This window comes from Vulpes vulpes, chromosome 7 (assembly GCF_048418805.1).
Source record: "Vulpes vulpes isolate BD-2025 chromosome 7, VulVul3, whole genome shotgun sequence".
NCBI lineage: Eukaryota > Metazoa > Chordata > Mammalia > Carnivora > Canidae > Vulpes > Vulpes vulpes.
In genome coordinates, this window is record NC_132786.1 from 91,515,765 (window position 1) to 91,541,752 (window position 25,988).

The following is a 25,988-nucleotide window of genomic DNA, read 5'->3' on the forward strand; positions in this document are numbered from 1 at the left end:
GGTCTTGTTGACAAGATGATCCAAAAACCATGCAGCCCATCTACTTCATTCACTATGAAAGCTTCTTAGTGAGGTCAGTAAATACCAAAATAATTATTTTAAGTTAAAATTCTTTAAGTCTACATTGATTATGTTTATTTTATTTATAATTTTATTTTACTTATATGAGACACAGCAATTTTTACTTAAGTGTCAGGGATCGGCTTGCTTCCAGCAGGCTGAAAGCCTGGGAGACATCCATGTGGCTGCCTTGTGGGTTACATCTGAATTAGGCTAGGAAAGCTCAGCCTAGCAACATCGAGGGAATGATGGGAAGATGAGTAAGAGAGTTTCTTCAACAAATAAGTGCTCTGGAAGAGGGAGCTAGAATTGTCAGATTAAAAGTGACTCAACAAATATTCTAACCAATGCAATGTGGAGACCTTTATGAACCCTGGGTTGAACAAATTAATAGTGAACATTTTTTAGATGATAGGGGAAAATTCACACATGGTGTGAATATAGATGACATTGAAGAGTTATTGTTAATTTTGTTTAGTGTTAAAGTCCTACTATTGTTATGTTAAAAAATTAAAGTATTTATGGATGATTTAAATCTTATCAGAGACTTGCTTTAAAATACCCCAGCAAAATTTTTGTTAAGTGTTTGAGGAGTAGCTGATGCTGAAGAATGGCAACATGTTAAAAACTATTTGAAGCTGAGTGAACGAAGACTACACTACCAGGGGTCATTATATTAGTCTTCCTATTTTTGCGTCTCTTTGAAACTTCCCATAAATTTAAATTAAAAAATTAATCGGTTGAATAAGTAAAGTCAATTTTAGAATGTTTTCATGTAGGCTGAATTTTGAACTATGTTTTAAAGAGGAGAATAATCAAGGTTCCTGGAATGAAAGAGAATAGATAACATTGGTCTGAGCTAAAAGGACATGGATATCTCTGTTATGCATATATGACTATGTAAATGGAATGTTACTGATGCAGCCCTGAAGTAAATCTAATAGAATTCCAAATGTAGTTGCTCATCTTCATTTTCTTGAAGAGGAATGAAACTCCCTTATTATTCAGGATGCACAAAAGAAAAGGAGTTCTCTTGGTCTGCAGATTACCCTTCAGCATGCAAGACCATGTATTTTCATTTGAATAATCAGTGAAATAAATTACTAGATCTAAAATGTGCACATAGAAGTTCATTAGAGGAAACAGAAGATCAATGCCTTGGTGCAGTGAAAACTGCTGGATTATATGTAAACAAAGAATTCAAGGAAATCTAAGACATTATTTATTAAGTTGAGTAATATTAACATGGTTTACCTCACGGCAACAGTGTCTGAGTATGTGTTTGGCAGATTGAAATGCTTAGAAGAGTGATTTTTTTCCTATACTATTAATGAAAAAAAAATGGTAAAAATGAGAACAAATCATGTAGAAATGAAAAAGAAAAAGCTTAATGTGAGTGAAAGCTAGTTACCAAGAGACCTAATTGTGCTTAGAAATAAGACCCAACCCATAAATAATGCAAGAGGGCTCCAGTTGTTTACTAGGTGGATGTAATGATCCTGGGTTTTCTCTGTGTAGAAGAGATTTTCACTGACAAGTTTGCCAAATTACTTTCTAATTACAGCTTGTGAATACAACTCTGGCAGAATGGAAAGAAATGCACTTTTTTTTTTTATTGATCCTAAATAGTTACCAATGATTCCCCAGTCTCATTGATGCTAATAATATATGTGAATATATGTGAAAGTCCTTGAATGAGGACTTACTAGGAAGTAATAATCAGCTCCCAGTGGAGTAGCCCAGATAAGGGACCTGAGAAGGGCTAACTAACTGCATCACAACAAACACCACATTGAGGAACCATCCTAGACACAGCGCATAGTCAAGCTTATTTTATGAGCTATTTCAAAAATAGTAGATACTAATAATAATTTTATGACAGGGCCCTTGCAGAGATATAAATCTCCAAATCAGATAGGCTGCTCATATCCATAGGAAATTAGAGCAAACCATTTAAATATAGAAATAATTCTAGAAGTTTAAAAATAGCTTTGTAAATAAAAAGTTGCATTATAGATGTATAAAAATATTGGGTGGTAACCAAATGTATATCAGGCAAAAAAAGTTTTAAAATCATGTCTCTGCAAAATTTCTTTCAAGCAAGTTCCTTTGCTCTTTGAGTTATGTTGAGCTTTGCTCTTTCTTACCTTGTTCTTTTTGCATTTTCATTCTTTTTTTTCCTCATTGCATAACAATCTCTGAAAATCAACACATTCATGTGAATTCCTGAGATAAATCAACCCAGATATTCTGGGCCAAATCTTGATTAGTGCCTCTAAAATGTAATTTTTAAAAAACAACAAAGTTGGCCAGACTTTAAGTAGAGGACTGATGCCAAGGGCATCAATGTAGAATAAGCCACTAATCTAAGCACAAGATTTAAGCATATTTACCCATAAAAAAATAACTGCATAAATTATAGTTAAATACATTCCACATCATTTAGATTTAATTCTGGTACAAGGAGAATTAGAACTTACTTTTCCCCCTTGACTTTCCTTTTATAAACTTTTTAATCAACAGATGATGCAGGGTGAATACTTCTGGGACCAGGAAAGTCCCTTCCATATGAAGCATATTATTAAAGGGTGTTTCTTTTCTTTTCCTTTTTTTTTTTTTTTGGTCTATTTGAGAATATATCTGAATTACACTGGCTTTGACGTAAAGAGACTGATACCAGATCTTAGTGACAGGTCAACATTAAAACGGACATTCTTTGGTAGGCAAGGATATAGAAGGGATGGGGGATTAGGATAGCCAGGGTGACCCTGGGAATTATTAACCATAGATCCATCTAATTCTCAGGAAGCAACATGGCAGGAGATGGCATGAAGATCAACAAGAAGTTTGAACATAGGCAAATCTGAAGTTAGTTTATGAAACTCAACATCTAACCTATGATACATTTATATCATACCCTTGGTATAAATGTGTCATAAGGTAATAAACACTGGAACAATACATATACATTTTAAGTAGCAGTGGTACATATTACCCCCTTAGGATAGACATAGAGAAAAAAATAGGTAAATTGTCCCAAACTGTCATTTTTATGAGCCATGTATTTAATTTCAAATAGATCTCTAATGGTTAAGTCTAGCTATAGCTATTGTGGCTAGGTTTTGATGATATAGTCACTGACTCATATGCCATAAGTTAGCCTTCTAAATGCCATCCACACTGTAGACATGTGAGTAGAGAGAAAAGACAGTAGAAGTTAGCGTTCTATTAAAAGTTTATACACAAGTGACTCAAATAGTATGAAGCAAATATAAGCTGTCTCTTCACTCACAAATTAAATGGAATGTGAACATAATTTTATGTTATTTTCATTTCTCTTATTGACAATATTATAGGGAAGATGCCTATTTGAAAGGCCCTCTAAAATTTCCCAGTAACGTTTAAGAATGATTTCAGTTTTAAAGTTGCCAATCTGGTCAATTCCTTCTTTAAAATAGGTCTTTCTCCTTCCTTCCTTTCTTTCCTTTTCTTCTTTTCTTAAAGATTTATTTATTTATTTATTTATTTATTTATTTATTTATTTATTTATGAGAGAGAGAGAGAGAGAGAGAGGGAGAGAGAGAGAGAGGCAGACACAGGCAGAGGGAGAAGCAGGCTCCATGCAGAGAACCCAATGTGGGACTTGATTCCAGGACTCCAGGATCACGCCCTGGGCCAAAGGCAGGCGCTAAACCGCTGAGCCACCCAGGCGTCCCTCTTCTTTTCTTATACCATTAGATAAAATTTCTTGGACCGTACCATTCTTAATAGTGAAAATATGGCTCAAGCCCCTCTCTATGTCTAATTTCCTATCGGAACAGCACTCCTTCTCCCTCTCTGCCTCTCCTAGTGCCCACTCCCACCCCAGTATTCAAATCCTCCTCAGCGCAGCCCTTTGCTTCCAACTCATATGGAGTAAAAGGCTAACTGCTCAATGTACTGTTCCCCATGCATAAAGATTTTATTTTGTGCCTTTTTGTTTTTGTTATGTTAGATTTAAAAGTCATTTCCTCTGTCACTATGCCTTATCTGTGGTTACTTTTTATCTTTTCTGAAGTCTCTAGTGGTTATTGTGTAAATACATTACTAATGTATTACTAATATGCTTAAAACCTGGATCATGTATACTCATAGTATATTACCTGCTATAGGAAATAAGTGAAAACTATTTATTACATACTTTTTATTCTCTCAACAGTCTGGGTCCACTACCATGTAGGCAACAGGCAACATGTGGCATGTATTCAATAAATATTTGTTTTATGCAAGAATGAATAGTACTGAATGATATTCAGGAAGTTTGAACTAGCTTTTAGGGACTGGTGTTAACCTGTTTTTATAGCTTTCTGAGAGATCTAGTATCAATGGCTGTGTACAGTGGAATAGGAATTTTATTTTAAGACACTGGTCCTTCATTATTGCTATGGACTGTGTCCCTGGAAATTCATATGTTGAATTCTCCAATATGATAGAATTTGGAGATGTAGCGTTTGGGAAGTGATTGGGCATAGAGGAAGTCATGAAGATGGGGTCCTTATGATGAGGTTAGTGCCCTTGGAAGGAGAGACCAGAGAGCTAGCTTGCTCTCTTCTTCTCTCCACAATGTGAAGACATAGCAAGAAAACAACCATCCGCAAGTTAGAAAGAGAGATCTTACCAGAACTGGAATTGGCCAGCAGCATGATTTGGACTTTCCAGCCTCCAGACTGTAAGATATAAATTCTTATGCTTAAACACCTAGTCTATAGTGTTTTATTATAGGAGCCTAAGGAGACTGATAGAGTTATCAACACAAAGTTTTAAGCATTTATTTTAGAGAGGATTTCTAATGTTTTTATAGATACACTTGATAAACTTAAGGTAAATATCCTGTTTATAGCAGAGTAGCTAATTTAATTTAGAGAAGACTGGGCAAAAATTATGTGATTCTGGGAGTTCTCGATACAAAATTTCCCTTCACCATTATTTCACTTTTCCTTTAAAATTTAATGGGATTGGATCATAAATAAACATGTTTCAATTTTCAGAGCATATCAATTTTCTCTCAAAGCACTTTATGTTCTGATATAATAGTTCTGAAAGCATTTTCACATAGTTCTGAAATACAGAGAAGGTAGACTTGGTCAAAACTGCATTTACTTGACTGGAGTAGAATATTCCTATATTCTCCCATCTGTGTCATTCTAACTCATGTTTGAGTAAGGCTGATTCTCACTAATTTGCTTTAGAGTGAGTGTCCATGCTGGAATGGTAAGCAGTTACAATCACTTGTTAAAGAGACTCTGGGAACAAAATTGCTTCCCAAATCCTTTGCAGGGTATCCACACAGATAATTCCTACAATTAGAACAATTAGAACAATTATGCTACTAATAGCAAAAATGAAAGTCTGCCCATAACAACCACTTTGTTGTTAACGGTTGGTAAAAATAGGTGTAGGTGACTGGAAAAGAGGAGACCTAGGACGGTTGGCTAGTAAGCTAGTAAAAGAGAATTCAGAGTTTCTTCTACTGTGCAAAGTTCAAGTCATTTGAAAAAGTCTGACCAAAATAATAGGTGACCCTGAAGTCTGCTGCTGAGTCGTGCATACTATATAAGACACACACGTTCTTTCCATTCTATTCATACCTAGTAAATTAACTCTTAATGTCTTGGATATGATTTATCAGCTTCTAGACAGGGGAATTATGAGGTCTTATCACGTGTCTTCCAGATCCTATATATTATCTGGTTTTACCTTTTACTCTTTAAAAAAAAAAATTTTACTAATAAAGTTTTACAGTCAAAGTTTTATTTCTCATCCCCCCACCAAAGAATGCTGCAATTTCATTCTAAATGTGTGTATTTTACTCCTGTGACAGTGTTCAAAGTCCACTGCTCTTATAACTTAAGTAGTTCCTTTATTTTTTTAAAGATTTTATTTATTTATTCATAAGAGACACACAGAGAGAGGCAGAGACATAGGCAGAAGGAGAAGCAGGCTCCCTGTTGGGAGCCAGACATGGGACTTCATCCCCGGACCCCGGGATCATGACCTGAGTTGAAGGCAGGCACTCAACCACTGAGACACTCAGGTGCCCCTAAAGTAGTTCCTTTAAGGATGAATGGAAAAACTTCTTCCCAAGTGATCAGATAAACTTCAGGGGTTCTCTGATCCTACTGAGTAATGACTATTCAGAAGTTGTGACTCTATCATTGATTACCTGGCTTGAGTTTAGATCAGAGGTCAGCAAACTTTTTCTGTAAAGGGCTAGATAGATAGTAAATATTTTTGGCTCTGTGAGTCATATGCCTCATTATCTTGGAAGCAGCCTTAGGCCATAGGTAAAGAAATTGGTACAGCTGTGTTCCAATCAACCTTTAGATGAAAAAAAAAAGAAAAGAAAAGAAAAGAAAAGAAAAGAAACAAAAAAAACCACAGCAACAACAACAAAGACAAAAAATGCTCAGGCTGTGGGTTAGATTGGGTACACAGGCTACTCTGTTAGCTGACAGCTGATTTAGACCAATAGTTTGATAAAAACCATGTGATAAACACTTTTATCTTTATTTATTTTCTTTTTCACTTTTATTTTTAGAATCATAGACTGATAAAGTTAGCAATCTAATATTTTAGTTCATAGCATGTCATTTCCAACTTAAGCAAGAAAATAGTAATTTAAAGCTAATACCATTAAAATTCTCTATGTAAAAAAAAATGCTTAAAGAGTATACAAATGCATACTGGTTAGAGAAAAAAGAGACCTATTAATGGGAAAATACAATAACCACCTTTTCTCCTACGCACCATATGTTGTAGAGATCTTAGCTTCTCCTATGGCTTCATTAAATCCTTTTATGGAAATGCTACCCAAATTTCTATCTGCTGTCCTAAGCTTTCTCTATAGTGACATTTCTACATTTCAATGCATACTTAGATATTTCCAGTTTGCTCTACTGCCATCATCTCTTATGTACAATCTATAAAATATAATTTCTAAAATTAGTTCTTTCAGACCTAAGAATCACCAATATTACAACTATTCTCAAGAACATATTAGAGTCAAGAACCATATGATCATCTTTGACTCACTTATTTCAATCTCATCTTCTATAGTTTGCCACTAAGTCTTGATGTTATTTTCCTCTACTTGTATGTTAAAAATTCACTTATTTTTGCCGATTCCCACTACTGTAGTTCCAATCTGAGCCCCTATTACTCAGCCTCACATTGTATAACCCTGTGCTAGCTGGCATCCAGATTCATACGTCTTATCTTCCTAGTTTATTCTCTACATGCTGACAGATAAAACAGTACTTTCATCAGGTCCTTGCTCCTACCACTTACTGAACGAGGCCTAAAATACTGGTCCTGACATTTATAGCCTTTTACAAAATCACCCCAGGCTCTAGCTCACATTTTTGGAGCTTTGACCTACCAATTTTCTGTGAATACTTTTAATGTTTTTGTTTTTCTTTCTAATTAAATTAAAAAAGAAGAAAAGAAGAAAGAAATTAAATAATTTTCTTTCTATTAAGGCTAATACTTAGCTTACATAATTGATCTTTTTTCCCTCCTTTCTACTTATTCTAATGTTATGGTAGAAGTTAAGTCCTGCCCATCCTTTAGGTCTTTCTTAAGTGCTTTAGCTTCAATTGTTGCTTTTGCAATGGATGAATTTCAGTCTTTAACTCCTACTTATTGGGTGATGTTACCAGTGATCTCATTTTCCTAACCAAACGAAGGCACCCTGGCTTGAACATATGCATCTTTTCCTGACATTCATGGCTTTCTACACTGTCTTCTAAAGTCAGTCGCAGGGATCCCTGGGTGGCGCAGCGGTTTGGCGCCTGCCTTTGGCCCAGGGCGCGATCCTGGAGACCCGGGATTGAATCCCACATCGGGCTCCCGGTGCATGGAGCCTGCTTCTCCCTCCGCCTGTGTCTGCCTCTCTCTCTCTCTCTGTGACTATCATAAATAAATAAAAAATTAAAAAAAAAATAAAAAAAATAAAATCAGTCGCAGTCGAGTGAGTGACTAGAACTAGAAAGTCTGATGTATAGGAGAGGACAGAGGGTAGATTCTCTATAGTCTTTGCTGATTGATGGTAATACTTACCATACAATTATTTTAATCACCAGAAAAACAGTACCAGTTGGCATTTTAGTCTGATCAGATAGGAATAAAGATGAAAATAGTAAGAATCTGACTCTATCATGCAGAGTTCTGGAAAGAGCTATGACCCTCAAGGGAAGAAACTTCTGCTTTTTGCCAATAGCAAAAGCTATTTCTATATTCTTAATTTTCCTCATTTTATGTTTCTGTAGGAATACAGGCTCTAAGGAAAAGAATCTTTAATCTACCAAGGCAAGAAAGCAAAAGGCTATCTTCATATGGAAATTAAAGGGGTTCTTCTGATGGAAATTAAAGGGGTTCTTCTGATATATTTATGCAGAAATAATTTGTTATAATGCAACCTCCTCTTTCAGAGATCCGGAAAATAGAAAAGATTGTCAAGATAATGTAAGTGGTCTCACAAGTATGCCAAGATTAGAAATTATTTAAGTACAGGCAGAGGAAGAAGTATCAGTAACAGGAAACCAAGAATGGAACAATCAGAAAGGCAGGAGAAAGTAGCATTGAGGAAGCTAGAGGAAGCTCCCCTTTTCATGCTGGGAGTGGGTCACAGTATTAGATACTAGGAAGCAGACACCCAGGAGGAGGCATGAATAGAGGTTTTTAGATTGGGAAATGAGATGATTGCCAGTAATCCAGAAAGAACAGTTTTTATGCAGATTATGCATCAAAAACCAAAAGGCCCATGTTAATATTATTGCTTTTATGCCTACTATGACCTCTGTACACATTCCCTGGGGCCATGATCTAACAGGAAGGGGGAAGGAATTAACATTGAAGATAGACTTAATATGTACAAAGCACTGTGGGGATCATTATGTTCTCAGCCTCTGAGGGAGGAAATGAATGAACCACAGTTGTGCAGTGGTTAAGGAATAATTTGGAACTGAAGCTGTTTCACACTTGTGCTGCTTTTCCTCCCATGTTATTTGATAAAAATACGGCTTTCATCTGTTTTACCTAACTTTATTTTCACACTTTGACCCCTGGGTATTATCTGTGCATAGATTATAGAATACAAAAATTGGAAAAATCCTGAAAGATCATTTGGCCCAACCCTCTTTTTTTTTTTTTTTTTTCATTTAAATTAACTGAGACCCAGGAAGCTGAAGGGATGAGCAAGCCTCACCCTGTGCTGGTGAAAGAACTAGACTAAAACCCACGTTTCCTGATTCTCAATTTCAAGCCTGTTTCATTAGAAACTCTATGTGGGGCTTGAATTGTATGCAACCATATGCTTGACTCAGGAGGAATGAGCAAGGTAGAATAAGAAGTTCTTGTATCACTCAACTTCTCAATGAATGGTTTGAAATAGGGAGAATGATTTTCAATTCTAAACACCTAAGTCTCTCTAACTGTAAGAGATAGTTATGTTTTAGCCACAGCTTATGAAGGATAAATAAGGAAAATTAACCATATGAAACAAAATTCTAAAAACAACTAGGTAGTTAATATTATTTATAAACTAAATTTTAGGTTTCAAATAAAGATCTCTAAGAGGATAGGATAAAAATAGATTTTTACAGAAAAAGAGGTTATTTTTTTCAAATTAAGAAAGCAACCTTTTCACTGTCAAGAATCAAAATAAACAAAAACTGAAATTCTGTGTTTATACTTTTGCATCATCATCATATACATAACTACTAAATGAGGGGGCAAAACGCATTTTTTATGAATTAAAAAAAAGGTGGCTGTGTATTTAATTATGTATTCAGCTAGACTTTAAGTATGTAGCAGGAACTACATGTTAAAAGTCAATATAAGTAAAAACAATCATGTTCTCTAAAGGCTGAACTTGTTACAAGTATAAACAACCTGTTCCAAAGCTTGGAATGTATTATCCACAATATCTAGTAAATAACCATACTACTCAGTAAATGTTGGAAACGTTTCCATCACTCATTTTTGCAAGATTCCCTGTTATCTAGTTGAGCAGACAGATTGCAGTCCACATATGGCAGGTTTTGAGTAAATAAATCTGCCATTTAAAAATCAGCACTGAATATGAACAAAATTGGGCATAGCCATGACAACATTAGGTATATTATTGCTGAGAATTTCCAGAAAGTTAACCAGTTATGGTACATTATATGCACACACATATATAGTTCACATGGGCAAGGATATAAGGATCTTATTGACTGTTAGGGTGGCAAGCAAACTGTAATGGAATAGCACAATCCAAAAAGTAACCCAAAAATCCCAAACAAGCTGCAGGGTACAATATAGTCATGAGGTTCTCAAAAAGCTTGCTTTGATTCACTTCTAAATATGAATGAAGGAAAAATTCAACCACAGTATTTATAGGCTCCTGTCAAAGAACAAAGGATTGAAAAGGATGAGCTTCCATGTTGCCATGTTAGGTAGAAAGAGTGGTAGCAGACAGATATCTGCTGCTCTGTTTGCTAGGCATGTCATCGAAGTGACAAACTCATCAGGCTGGTGGTTAAGTGAGTGAAGAATGTAAATGTAAATGTAAAGCAAATCAGGGGTGTAAGGGAGCCTCCCACCTCTTGCCTGGCGTCCGGGTCCGCAGCCTTCCTGTGCTCCAGGGCTGTCCTGTCGCACACTCCAAGGGACCAACTGGCACCTGCGCCATTTGTGGGTCTTCCACCTGCAAGAAAAGAACAGAAGTTTCATAGAGAGGAAGCAAAAATACCAGGCAAATCATAGAGATATGGTGGCATGGAAACATGACTTTGAGCACAGCAAATGGGAATTTATTTCACAATGCTTAGTTCTATCTAAATGTAATTTAGATCTCTATCAAGACATTGTCAAAAAGCAACATTAAATACACAAGTACTTTCTATGGCTGTGGAGACAAGAGTTCATCACTGTCAACTTCTACAGAAATGAAATCTATAGCTGCATTTAGCCTTTTTTTAAAAAGAAACCTGAAGTATAGTTGATACTTGTTACATTTTTCTTGGATTAGGACTGCCATCAGATGTAGCAGATAGTACTAGAAGTGATGCATCCCATTTAAATAAGGTATGTTTACTTTATATTCTTTTTTTAAAAAAAGATTTTATTTAGTTAATGAGACACACACACACACACACACACACACACACACACACACACACACAGAGGCAGAGACACAGACAGAGGGAGAAGCAGGCTCCATGCAGGGAGCCCGACGTGGGATTCAATCATGGGTCTCCAGGATCATGCCAAAGGCAGCACTAAACCGCTGAGCCACCGGAGCTGCCCTGTTTACTTTATATTAGAGTTGTGAAACTATTCATGTCATGAGCCTTTTGAATGGCATCTTTTGGTTAGCAGTGTAGGGGTAACTCAGAAATCGCAATTACAACACATTTTACAAAAACAAATCTCCCAAATAAATTAGCTTGGGGCTGATAGTTGTCACTGTTCAGGCTAAACATGGAATTATACTGTTTGTCATATCAGAATTAAATACAGAGAAATTAAGATGGCAAATTTACCATCAGATTCATCGTATTTTGTGATCACACATACCATCAGTCACTGCCATAATATGTCATCTGTCATCAGATGGCAATTATATACCACATCAAGTTTCGATTAGGTGCTTTCTTTTAATAGACACAAGGAAAAATTTCCCTAATAATTATCAAGATGATGATGTAGAGCCTGAATAACCTGAATTTTCCTTGAGGTGGCCACAAATGAACAGGACAGACATTTTACTAGCATCACTGAAATAAAGATGTCATTTTGTGAACCAGAATGCCAGCGTTTATGAGGAACAGGTGCTCTTTGGAGCCAGGGGAGGAAGGCTTAGGCTACTCCTCTCCCAGAAAAATAATTGCTTATATGTTTCATAATTACTAACTACTTCTTTGAATTTCTTATAGTTTAAAATCAACGTAAGACGTTTCCCCAAATCCCCGGAGCTAGTGATACAGTTTGGAAATTTACACAAGTATTTGTCTCCCTGGAGATAATTTTGGTAGCAGAACAGCTCCCCTAAAGAGGCAAGAGTTGGCACATCCAGCCATAAACAGTTGCAAACTCTGCTGAGCCTGCGGGACAGTCATTGGCTTTCATTTCTCATCATCGGAAAGAAAATGGTCTTGCAGTATTTGCTCAGTGCATGGCTTCCAGTGATTTTTCTTTAACTCCATTACCTGTAGCTTTGGCACACTTGAGGGGCCTCACAGACTTTCTCTTCGTAGAGCGGGTCCGTGCAGTCCCTGCCCCCGTTGGCCGGCTGCTGAATGATGACCCGGTGCCGAGACTGCTTTCTGACTCCGGAGTCCCCTGGAATGAGGCAGCTTTTTAACTGCTGTACTCTGCACTGCTAAAACAATCTTCAAATACCAGCCGGTGTGAAGAAATTACATTGCTTCCAGCTACCTGTGCTTTGACATCCCTGAATTAGAGGCCTCATCTAGTCTAATCACTTTCGAAATTCTCCAGACCCTTATACCGAGAACCTAATCAATTTATATTCAAAAATGTGAAGAACAGAGAAAATAGTTCCATAGTCAACTAGCCTTCCTAATGTGCAGCTACAAAGTAATTGCTCCTTTGTATATTTCTTTCCCCTGGAGAAATATGACAGATCTAATTAATTTATTTTCCTTTACCTTAGGTTTATTTTTATGCCATTTCACATAGTCCTATTTACCACATGGGACTCATACAGTTCTAATGAATCTTTCTTAGGAGACTATATTCAATGTTTTAATGTGAAATTTTATTTCTTTGTTATTCACTTAATTTGAAATGCATACCTCATAAATTATTCTAGTCATTTATTATTCATGTTAAACAGTCTAAGATCTTCAATTCAGGTCACATTCTAAACATCAGGGCCGTAAGTAGTGAAACAAAAGTGGTTTCTTAGAGGCAGAATTTTTACAAAAGCATTCATAGTAACAATTACTGTAAATAAATAATTCCAAATTATTTTTTTAAAAAACAATGGAAATAATTAAGATTTACCTTCAATGAAGAAATCCACTTGACAGTATTACTTATATAAAGATGTTCAAATATTTTAGTACTTGAGACAATGTGTAAGACTTGCCAACTTTAATAAAAGATATTTCAATTTACAATATATACCCTTTAAGGACAAATGACCACATGACACAATTTTAATTACATTAGAATTCCCTAAAGAATTATTTTAATAGAGTTCCCCTAATGCATTTACATTTTCTGCAAGATCATTAAATATTTGATATGCAGAGACAGGAGAAGAAAAATTTAGAAGGGTTAGCAGTCCTTAACAATGGATGTTTAATAAAAAATTAAAAGAAATTTTCTTAATGTTATTGTGTTAGTAGAAAAATGTGATTTGACAATTAGAACTTCCTAATAAGGGATATCTTTCCTCATGAAGTCGAGGCATCCCTCAACATGGTCTGGGCAAGTGATTCCCAGCAACGTGGACTGAAGATTTCCACAGAAATCAGATTAAGGATTCCCAAATATCTGACTATGTAGAAGAATTTCCTTTAAAAACTGAAAATAAAAACAAATTGGTCAGAATCTTTGGGAGCTGGATTTGGGAATCTGATTTTTACAAAGCTTGCCAGGGAATTGTGAATGAACAACCAGGTTTGAGATCTATTGGAATAGATGACCTTGTATATCTTATCTCAATTTAAGATTCTAGGGTCCACATGCAACTTTTTAGCATTATTCCCATTAGTGATTATGTTAACTATTTCAGTGAATAATTAGAATACTACAGGTAAAATAGCAGTCTGAATGCCAGCTGCAACTTTTACATATTAAATATCATTTATCTAGGAAAGATGTAAGAAATGCAACGGGACTTTTAATAAAATTGCTAATGCTGCTTCCATCATTATGTTGTCCAATGGCCCCTATTTTAAGATCCAGGTGACAAATTCCTCTAATAATTGAGAACAAGGAAAATTTTGTTTCCCTTGACAGTCTGTTAAAACTCTTACAGGTTTCTATTTTTCGCTTCATTCTTTAGAATCTCAGGGCTAATTTTCTTCTCAAGTGCAGGAGCTTACCTTAACTTTGACTTGATAGGATAATTTTTCCCTTCCTCTCCCCAATTCCATTTACTACTTGATTTCATCCTTCTTTTATACTTTCTATTATTTTTCTTTTTTTAATGTTATGATCTGTCTTTCATCCTTTTAAAAGAGTATATGAGCTAAATAACCATTCTAATCATCTGTTTGGCATTGGGAGAAGGAGGGAGGTGTGCGTCTGTTTAACAGGGAAAAGAGAGAAAGAACATGGAGGAGCAGGCCTTTGTTTCTGGAATGATCAAGATTCTCAGAGTCAGTAACTCTCAACTCCTTCTCTACCTGCAGGTAGACAACAGACATGGAATTGAGACTCAAGGATCTGGAGCCTGGTGGAGACCATGAGCTCAGCATCAGTGTTATACACCAAAGCTCCTGGTCACTAACTATCTGGATATCACATGGGACACGTGCAGCACTGTTCAGATTTGAGAGGCAGCATGTAGTGTTTCAATCGCACTTCATTTTTTGACTCGAAAGTAAAAATTTCACCTCAGGTACAGCTCTAAAACATTCTAGTGCCTTTTATCACAATGTCCACAAGCTTGTGTCTTATATATAAGACCACAATAACCCTTTTCACTTCCATAATTGATTCCCCAGTAGCAATCCGTTTATTCTTTAAAAAGTTCAAATACCTTAACCTTGTGCAGCCCGCAAAACAGAGAGTGTGAGCTGATGAAAGCAGGACATTCTAAAACCCTAACACCTACAGAGGAAGTTTAATGGGGTTACACAGGAAGTGTCAGGATACCCATGTTCATATCCACTGGGAGTTTCAGTGACTCTCAGATCTCAGTTAGGAAATTACTTGTATGTTCAAAGAAATAGCACTGTGGAGCTCAGCCAGGTTATAGGGCCCTCAGATCAGAATGCAGACAAAGGGAAAGCTAGAGCATACATTTGAAAAGAAAAGTGGAAGGTTTCTCACTAATAACTTGAGCTGGCAAACTTGGAATTTTATAACCTTCATGGCTTCCTGTATGCATATGCACCTAGTTTATTGTATTTGGTTGACATACATGTATAGTTTCCATTTATCTTTGTGTTTTAGTGCCTAGGATACCAGTTACACATGGTAAGGATTTAACAAATATTTGCTGGATGAACAAACACATTTATCTCACTTCTCAACTGGACTGTTAGTATCTTCTATTTCTTTTTATCTACTTTCTTATAGTAGGAAGCACATGGGTACAAAATTTGTGCACTGAGGATTAATAAAAAATAAGGGATCATTCTGTTCCCTGGAAATAATAAACATGGGGAAAATAAAGAAATATTCCTGTTTATATTTGAAAGTATCTATCTAGGCTGGAAATAGAAAAAAAAAGGATTATATATTCAGAAAACAATTATGTGATAATGAGGCACACAGACTCAGAAGGCATGCAATCTCTTAGGTAGTTATGGCATTTTACAGATTATTTGAAGACATTCAAGATAAATTTCACTGGGGAATTTACTTGATGGGAAGATGTAAAGGGCAGGAAAAACTAAGATTTGTTAAGCTAGATGGGAGGGATGGATGGCAGGCTGGAGTAACATTGAGCTAGGAAATTGAAAGGGAAATGTTTCATGTAAGAAGCAAAATGTAGAGGTAGTTTTCACATCTTTCGGGGTAATCCTAACGTCATACTGCTTCAGGGCATCAAGGCAGAATAGATATCTCTGCAATATCCATTCTAGCTCTCAAGTCAATAAATGCAGTTAGAAAAAAGGAGTGAACAAAATGTGAATAGTGAAATGTATTATTTAATCAAAAGTATTGACATTTTTAAAATTACAGTTATAAATAATTTATATGCATAAATGCTTACTAGTTCTTATAAAAGTCTTGTGTAAAAATTTATAAAAACTTGGAAAAAGTTAACAAGTGCATTGGTTTGAGGATTAAAACTACTCTCTACTCAACTGATCTTCATTGGCATTGATTTTTCAAGACATATCTTGAGACCTCTCTGAATAACATTTCAAATAATTCCTTTTGTTCGTCCTGGAATGCTAAGCTATTCTATTCCATTTTTTGCAATATTACCTCTTTAAAGATTTTTGAAGGAAGGGTGGCTCCATATTTTCATAAATTTAAAACTGTAATACAATTTAGACTTTACCTGCAGAATTAAAAAAAAAAAACACTCTATCCTTGAATTAATTTTCTGTTGCTATTATCTACCCTTGGACATAGAACTCCATTTACTATTTTTAATTGTATGTGGAAGTCAGTGTTATTTCAATGAAGTTTGGATTATTCCCATTTCATACCAAATGATGGGGAAAAAAAACCCTAACCCCATATGTCATTGCTTTTTTTGTCCTTACAACAATAGGCTAGTTTTCTATTACACCATTGTATCGTTATTATCAGTTATAGCAGTCTACAGGCAAATACAGAAAAGGCTTATCCAGACACACAAAGCATCTTGGTACTGTTGTCCAACAGCAACCCTCTCTGCCATCCCCTAGGCTTTATTTCCTCAATACACAATTAGAGTTATTCTTTTTAAGTCTGAGTGCCTAGGTATAGGGTTTCTAAAAACCTCTTGTTATATAGGACTCAATAGAGAACCTCCAAATAGAACAAGCAGGGCTGATCTCCTGTTCCTGCTGAGACGACCAAACACAGCCCTATCTCTCAGAGAGCTTCTTGTCACAGGACAGTAGATTTCTGTGCTGGCATTCTTGCACTCTTTGGCCACCACCACCCAGAAGCTCCAGGGGAGAACAGTATCCTAATAGCACCGTGCATTCAAATTCACAGAGGTTATTACCCTTCACAAGATCAGCCCAACTAAACTCATTATATATCTCAGCTGTCTGTCACTTACAAGAAACTAGTACCGCTGCCACCATCCCTCTTGTCACCCCCACGTCTTCCATCATCATCTAGACCCACAGCACTCCCTACATACATAACCTGATTTTCAACTTCTCATTTTGTTCCATCCTCTAATCCTTCCACTCAGTCACCCATCTTCTATCTCTTCTTGTAAAGTTTCCTTCATATTTTTTGCCAGGGGAAGCTGATTCTAGACATTTCTTAGTCTTTTCTTCTCTGTTTATCTTTAAAAGTCTCCAAGTCCTCTGTCATCAACTTTCCATCAGCTATTTACCTTGTAGCAGCCAGCTACCAACATTTCATTAATTAACAACTTTAGAATGTCCCTCACCGTAATCCTTTCTCTTCCTACCCCTGCCACCAGTCTGGTGGCTTTGGCAACCACATGATTATCCCATGCAAGGTGCTGGGCTCTGAATTAGTGCTCCTCCTCATCTTCAATGACCTTTCCCTCCATTTCAAATCAATTACTAGCTTTTCTCATTCATCCCTTGATGTTATTATCATTAGTTACTACCATTGCACATGCTCATCTTTAAACTCCTTACTTTCCCATCACTCCTCCTAACCTTCTAGGTCAACAGATTCAGTTATCATCCTACTAAAATTCCTCAAATTCACTTGTGACTGCTAGTCTACTTTCCTTATTACTTTTTTACTTTTCCATTTCTATCATTCTCTTCATAACCTCACTTCCATCCCAACCTAACTTAGGTTTCATACTTCATTACTAAAATAAGGACTCCCTTGAAATCATCCTTAATTCCCTGTTCCTCTTTTTTTTTACCTTGTACGCTCCTGGGAAAGCCCCAACTCTAATCTAAACCAATTCTTTTGTTACACTTTTTCTGCACTCAGGCAGCTGAACACGGCTGGAGAAACAAGGACAATTGTGTGGAGCAACCCCTTTTTAAAGATACAACTAAATAGGCACTCCATGGTGCCAAGAAATTCTGTATGTTATTAGCTTGTCTGCTTTTGCATTCTCCAAAATGATGTCACATCTTCTTTTCTTTCCTCATCACCCCTACACACTTCCCTTGATCCTTCATACTTGTTGAGAGATTAGAACAGTCATTAAATGCCTTGTCTGTCTCCTACCACCAGATTGTAAGCTTCCTGAGAGCAAGGATCATTGATTTCCTTGTTACTGCTATTTCCTTTATATTTAAAATTGTGCTTAGTATATTATACTTACTTGAGAAACCATTGTAGAAAGAAAAAATGAATCATTGCTTAATAATGTTTAATGACATGATGAGCATTTAAAAACAATTATCAATAAACATATCTACAAATAATTTTTTCTCTTCATCATGATCTAAATACTTTTCTCACACTGATACACAAACTTCTAAGAAAGATTGTGCTTAATAAGTCAATTTAAAACATTCACTAGACACTGACTATATGCAGGTTGTGGTTTGTTTCCTATAGGAACTTATACAAAAATAAAATATGGGATAAAAAATTAATATAAAATGTAGACTAACTAGTAAGTTATATGTCAGTTGGGCCATGGTTCACAAAGCATAGAGCACTTTACCATATCTCATTTGTGCCACAGAACAACTCATAGATGTTATAACCAAGGCTTGGCAAGTTTAAATATCTTACATAAGGTTACTTGGCTGCTAAGTGGCCAGGATGTGTTCAAACCATTTGCTGATTTAAAGTTCACTCATTCCATTATATCATGAAATCCACTACTCATATTTATGTTCAAAACCTAAAAATTGTGTCCTGCTATATAGAAGCTCAATTTGGTCTTCCATAACCTGTCTCCAATCTTCTTTCCAACTTCACATCTTAATTTTTCTCCCCTCAGTCTGGGTTCCAATGGACTAGCTGTCATTTTCCTCTCAAACAACATATCTTCTCATGGTCATCTAAGAGTTTTCCTCATGTTTTTGATCCTCCCTTGGGATTCCTGTATATGTTCCCCCTTTCACAAAGATTGCTTCCACCTTAATTTCAAGATTTTCACTATTTGCTCTCACAATATTTTCCCCCTTCCCTTCCTTAGAGCTCTCTCTGTTTTACCACTAAAGCTTATTCAATAGTCTTACATTATCTGATTTACATTGAAGAGTTTTACATTTTAGAAATCTTATATTATTCTATATATTAAATGAGATCAAAAGCTTCCATAGAGTCAGAGACTATGTCTTCTCTACAGGGCCATTAATGTACCAGTTATATATATAGGAATCAATAAATAAGAAATCCAATAAAAAATTATGTATATATATTATATTTATCTATAAATATTTATATACATAGATGAGTATTAATTTAATTATCAGGTACATAGTATTTATAATGTATTTCTTCATCTATCTGCTAAATTTTATTTAAAGGGCATTATAGAGATGCCTGGGTGGCTCAGTCAGTTAAGTGTCTGTCTTTGGCTCAGGTCATGATTCCAGGGTCCTGAGATCTGCTCAGTGGGGAGCCTGTTTCTCCCTCTGTCCCTCCCCATCCCCTTGGCTGTGTTTTCTCTTCCTCTCTCTGTTTCTCTCTCTCAAATAAATAAAATCTTTAAAAATTTTCACTTAAAAATGCTAAGTTTGTGTTAGATTATTAATTATATGATTATAAATGTAACTGCACATATTTTGGAATTATTAGTAAATGGCCTTATCCCATATTAACATGAACATTTAGTATGAAAACATAACACTTGAAAGCACATAAATTCCATGTAATAACCTTTTTTAGTGCAGTGAAGAGTACCAATTGCTACAGAAATACTGACAAAGTATAATTCTGTTGCTGATTATGACCAAACTAAATAATATCATGTTAATTTTTAAGAAAATAAAAGAAAATCTGGAAAAATTATCAGTGATGCTGCTTTAATCATAAAATTTAATGCCATTAACTTTGTTTTGAAAATATTAACACGTGTAACTTTTTGCAGCAAAAACAGTTTAGATGTCTCAAAGAATTTTAAAATCAAAATTGTATACTCTTGCTCACTTTATAAAGGTTTAATTTTATTTTATACTTCAAGAGTACCTAAAATTTTTTAAAAAGCATAAAAAGGAACTGATGTTTTAACTGTATAAAAGGATAATCACACTGTAAAAACAACCCATTATTAAATTTATGATTTCATATAGCATCTTAAGGATTTAAATAATTTTTGGCAATTTAAAATAGTTGTTAATCTAGAAGTTGAAGTTCTTTTTTTAAAGATTTTATTTATTTAAAGAGAGAGAAATAGTGAATGGGGGAAAGGGCAGAGGGAGAGGGAGAGAGAGAATCTCAAGCAGACTCTTCACTGAGTGTGGAGGGTAGACACAAGGCTCAATCTCACAGCACTGAGATCTTGACTTGAGCCAAAATCAAGAGTCAGGTACTTAACCAACTGAGCCACCCGGGCCCCCTTAGAAGTTGATTCTTAATTGAATCTCTTTAGTCAAGAAGCATAAATAAAATAAAAAAGATAAAAGAAATTTATGAAACATCATCTGCATTTGCTGCAATAGTAAAAATAACAAAATAGGAGACAGTGCCTCCCGTGACACTGAGAGAAAACTTGCTAAGGTATTACATAAGTCACCCGGAGGATATTGATATCTTTCTCAGCAGCAATGAGAAAGGACCCCATCCTGAAGGGTAAAGAGTTATCAAAGTGCCTGCCATTATGTTAAAGAGTCTTTGTGAGTAATAAAAGCAAAACCAAACCAACTGGGAACAAATCCTCATCTTGCAAACAAATGCTTCACGGCATGTTAAGTATTGGAAGAGGAACAATTTGGCCATTTTTCTCTTTCTGTTATTCGCAGCCTTGGGGGCTGCATAATTGAATCTATGGTGAATCTGGGCCCATGACCATCTATTTCTTGCCAGTAAGAGGTTTGGAAGCCATGAGTACTGATAAAATTGCTGTACATTCTTTATGAAAAATACAGGGACACTACACATTCTTTTAGAATTAATGTTAAAGGAAATCTTATTAATAGCATAAAGTCTAGAATCCATTAATTTTGATTTATATAATATAGTCTTAAATCAGGTTTTGGCATAAAACTCATTCATTTGGTTCTTTAAAGCTGTGCTATTTTCTAGAATGAAACTAGAATTTTATGGCATGCATGACAAACCAGGATTACCCAGCCCTGTGTAAGAATCATAAACATTGCTCAGCCAGAAGAAGTTGGAGGTCCTGCCTGGAGTAGGTTTTCTAGGTGAGTAGACTTCAGAACTCTGTAGCTCATACCTTCTTTACATGAGTTGGGGCATGATGTCCAGTCACTATATGGTGTCACAATACAGTCTTTTCTACAAGGAAGCAGACAGGGCCTCACTGTTTCAGGTCGAAGGCTTTCAGGACACCTAGAACACACAAAGGGAAATTACTTGGCCTCTTTAGTAACCCAGAAAACCTGGTCATTTAATATCCTTAAATCTTTCATTACTAAAATGGCTAAACAGTCACCAACCTGTATTATTTAACTTCCAGGAGCTTGTTTACTTTTCATAAGAACTATTCAACGAAATTAATTTTTCCAAACTGGACCTCAATAATGCTTCTCAAGGCAGGATGTGTAAATTTAATAATAGTAATGTACTACTAGAACACAATATAACAATCCTATCTTATCCCCTTATAAGAATCTATTAACAAATACATATTTTCTAACATGCTCTATAAGAAATTTGTAGAAATTCAAACTACTAATTTAAGGACTGATTCTGCATCTTTGTATAAGTAAATATGCTTATTGCTGATTAAAGTTTATAGGTTGTTTTACAGTTTATTTTTACAAAAGATGTGTAGCATAAAATAAGTTTATAATGGACTATATTCAATACACAGTATATGATCAAGGAAAATACTATATTTACAGCTATATTTTTCACAATAAATAATAAAATAATAAAAGTATATAGGTAGATCATTATGATAAGCAGTTTTTTACTTTATTCCTGGTTTCATTTAGTGTCTCTATTCTCATTTTTTCTTCCATGTTGTCCCCAGTTTCAGTGATCTGAATTATGGGATTTTAAGTATTTTATAAATTAAAATATTTTTGGAACAAAAAGAATAAATATAAATAAAATATAAATAGTCAATCAATACTTCAAAAAAAATAAAACACTGTTCTTGGCAAATTATAGTAAAATTAATTATTTTCAAAAATATAGCAAACATTTATTAGGAACACAAGAGAGAGATAATGACAAAACACTGAAATGTCTTATTTTATACAGGAGTTTTCACTTTTTAAAAGATAACTCAAGGAAGCCAATGTATGAATTTTCAGTATACTGTCTTGTGATTGACTTAAGCGATTTTTAAGTTTCCCTATTCTCTGTATCTTTAAGATTTAATTCTATTATTGCTAGTGGTCAAATAGTGACCACTGGCATTAACACCAGAAGAGGATGTATATTAAGCACAAAAGAAATAATAAATAATTCATATGACTAAAAGTAGCTTATTGTCCTGACTCCTAAGGAGTTATCTTTTGAAGTTATATAAATCTCTGACAAGGAAGGTCAGAGACAGTGAAGAAATGAACCAAACAACTAGTATTACTAGTTGCTGGAATAAGTTGGCAAATTAGTGGAAAATGGGATTTAAAAATACTCCTGATGGGAGAAACCAAATTTTCTGTAGGTCAGGATAAATTGTCTTTTAACAAGTAAGTTAATCAGGTTTTCACAACTGAACTATGAATGGGGGAAAAAAATGAACATCATTAATCTCCTTTCCATAATTTCTTTATAGCACTTTGCTGACACTTCACTTTTTATATAACTTGTATTACAGATATTTATCTACATGATCCATCTCATGCATAAATATCATATTCTATCCAATTATACAGATACATGCTTTCCTCTTTCTATAATGCTAAGGTTTATTCAGAAGTGGATTTGAAAAATATATTGGACTCAAGGATTTCAAAAAGAAATAATCTCCCTGGTTTATATTGAGGATAATCTTGGATTTTCCTAATTGCTATGAAAACGAAGATATTTAGAAGTGAGTCACAGAAGTTAATGAATTGTTACAAATGAAATTATAAATCCACTAGAATCATAATTTAATCTGCATTCCTAGCCAGGAATTATATGGCAGCACTCCACATATAATACTGTTTATGCTTTTGGAATTAAAGAATTATTGATTAGTAATTATTATTGGAGGCACTTCTTTTCAATCAAGCAATTTAACAACTTTTAATAATGAGAGAGGATTCATAGCAAGCTCTTCAAATTTTAGCCCCTTATAAATCAATGGAATTTACAATGTTATCATTGACAACCTCCAAAATTCGGTTTGAGTTTAGAAATATCCACAGCAAGATACTTGGCTAACTGTGGAGAACAAAATTACTAACACCAAAGCCATTAAATGAACACACAAAGATAAATTATACAGCCTAGATTACAACCAATAAAATGAATGCAGACTTCCTTTGGCGAAGCAATTGGTTCAGTCAACATGTTTCTTTTCTCCTTTGTACTGTTTGTATTTAGTGTTTGTGGTTTAAATCAAGGAATTGATTTTCCCCCAAATCTTATTCAAGGTCAAATTAAACAGATGTGATAGGAGTTGAAGTTTGTTACTCGGAGGATAGATAAGATCAATAACATTGATTTTACCATTGCACAGTAATCTGTTTTATTAAGAGGAGTTTAAAACAATGTTTCTATTTGCATTTTTGTTTCAAATGCCTCCTCCTGAAAAGCATCCACTAAATTTGACCTAGCTTCTAGGGATAAGGGCATAACATCTTCTTTTGAATTCAGTGTTTGCTTAATTTTTCAGAACTTTAATGGCAAAGCAAATCCACTTAATTTAGCAAATCTATACATGTATCCAGGTCATTGAATAAAGGCTGCAGGGGCAAAGCAAATTTTTAATGGATTATTGTGGTGGTTTGACATGGGGCTTCAGGATGCCCTTCCTACTGAATGATCTAATGACATTAATCCATCAGGCTTTTTCACACATAGGTTTATACACATGTGTGTATCTATTGCTTAGAACAAACAGTTTGTAACTTGGATAAAGTGAGAGAAATGTCAACAGAAATATCTGCAACGTGATTAGCCGTGGAACAGGAACAGACTCAGCTCACTTGTAGCTGCTCAGCATAATTGCCCTCCACCCTGTGCCAGGTTGGCCAGGTTACAACCCTCTGCAGGGCATATCTCTACTTGCATGCTTGTCCCAACAAGACCCAGAATCCTCTGGGACTGAGCACTTCTGCCCCTGGTCTTACTGCCAGAGAATTTTAATACACTGCACGTTAACTTCCTGTGTTAGATTGTTCATAACTTTCACATTATTTCTATTAAAAAAGTGGTTTGGGGCTACTTATTAAGGAAGTAGAATAGTTTCTCAACCTATTCAAGTCTTCCTGGCATATATTTTCTAATGTTTCAGACTTTCAAATTATATAATCAAATAAAGTATGGGGCAAAATAACCTTAATGTCTGGAACCCTGACCAAGTAAAAACAACTCCTAATGGGATTAATATTTATACCCTGAAGTGTTCCAGACATCAGGTACATTATTATCATTTCCCTGAAACCCTAGGAAGGCTCTCAAATCTTAAAGAGAAAATAATACTTTCTCAGATTTATTGAGTGCTTCTATTACTATTTTTAAAAATTATCAAATCCTTTCAATAAGCTTTGAAAATTAAGGCCAGAATCAGTTAAGGAGCATGCTTAAGGTCACACATAATACTGAAGCACCTGGCCACGTATTTGGAAATTATGAAGCTGTTTTTTTTACCAATGCAAAATTGACTGATTTTACTTTCCATGTTTCATGTGGCTAAGAAGATCTGAATTCTAAAGGATTTATGTTGTCTATATCTCAAAATATAAAAGTGGCTTTTTCCCCTTAAAGGAATACATTTTTTGAGTTGATTTATTAATTTTCTCTAAGAATTGATTAACTCAGTTATGCCATGACATGTTTTCATTTATATTTCTTACAGGGCATATGTAATATGCCAACTCTCTGGTTCCTTGTCTTCCCCTCTAGCAAACCGTTCGCCTTGTTATTACACTATTTGTAACCACAGTGAGAAACTGATGGTTTTTCTACTTATCATAACACTCATCCTATCCCAAGGCTCTCTCTTAGAAGTGAATGCTTATTCATTTAACCATTAAAAGATGTAATAAGTTTGGCCTCAGTATTTTTTGATATAGTATTTTCTAGGGGAAATGAAAGGCAGATCATAGAAGGCTACAGTCCAGTTAACGAGATTGGTGGACTCAATAGCCTATGGGAACACAGGAGGTCACGGATGACCTGCACTGCTGGGACTTCATATGCTGTCATTATTGATCAACCAAGCTCAGAGCAAGCTCTTCTCTTGCTGCCTCTCTAGTTTAATAAAGGAGAAAGTGCTACTATAAAACAGAAAGTAGGTGCCACATAGAAATATTTCTACAGAATTTATAGATTGTAGGTACAAGACTCCGAAGCTGTTATAACTTTATCAGGGGCTGACATTCAAAACAAACAAATCTTACTCTTGAGGACAGGTATGACAAGCATCAAAATGCTTCATTTTATGAAGCAAGTGAAGCCTGAGTCAATCCCCTGCATGGTTGGCCACCGGATTTACTGCTGTCATTCTAAAGCCCTTACTTTTTGGGTCCTACTTGGCCCACATTGACCCGCACACAAATGACTTTTCTTGTCTGCATGCCAACGGAGCAAGATGCCTCTCCATTCCAAGTAGTCGTTGTGTTGAAGGATGATACTGAAGTGTCCTCGATGCACTGGCCCCAGGGACCAGTTTGCCAGTGGTACACAGTGCAGGGATGCTCGTTACAACTGCGCACCTCTTGCAAAGCACTGGTATTTGGACAGTGAGCTCCACCTATAAAAATGGGCAACGCAAGAGGATTAGATATGGCGCCAACAGGAAACTTACCATTCTCTCTTCTTTGGGATTAACAATAACAATGATAACT

At 35.4% G+C, this 25,988-nt stretch overlaps 1 protein-coding gene across 1 annotated transcript in view; it reads right to left on the bottom strand.

Moving 5' to 3' along the window:
- Positions 1-25,988, bottom strand: part of THSD7A (thrombospondin type 1 domain containing 7A) — a 421,895-nt gene that overhangs the window by 66,749 nt on the left and 329,158 nt on the right. The window contains exons 8-11 of the mRNA XM_026003851.2: positions 25,660-25,894; positions 21,251-21,366; positions 12,294-12,426; positions 10,686-10,789 (exon numbers count right to left, since the gene is read on the bottom strand). Of these exons, the coding sequence (XP_025859636.2) occupies positions 10,686-10,789; positions 12,294-12,426; positions 21,251-21,366; positions 25,660-25,894 (588 nt within the window). The remainder of the gene's footprint in view (positions 1-10,685; positions 10,790-12,293; positions 12,427-21,250; positions 21,367-25,659; positions 25,895-25,988) is intronic.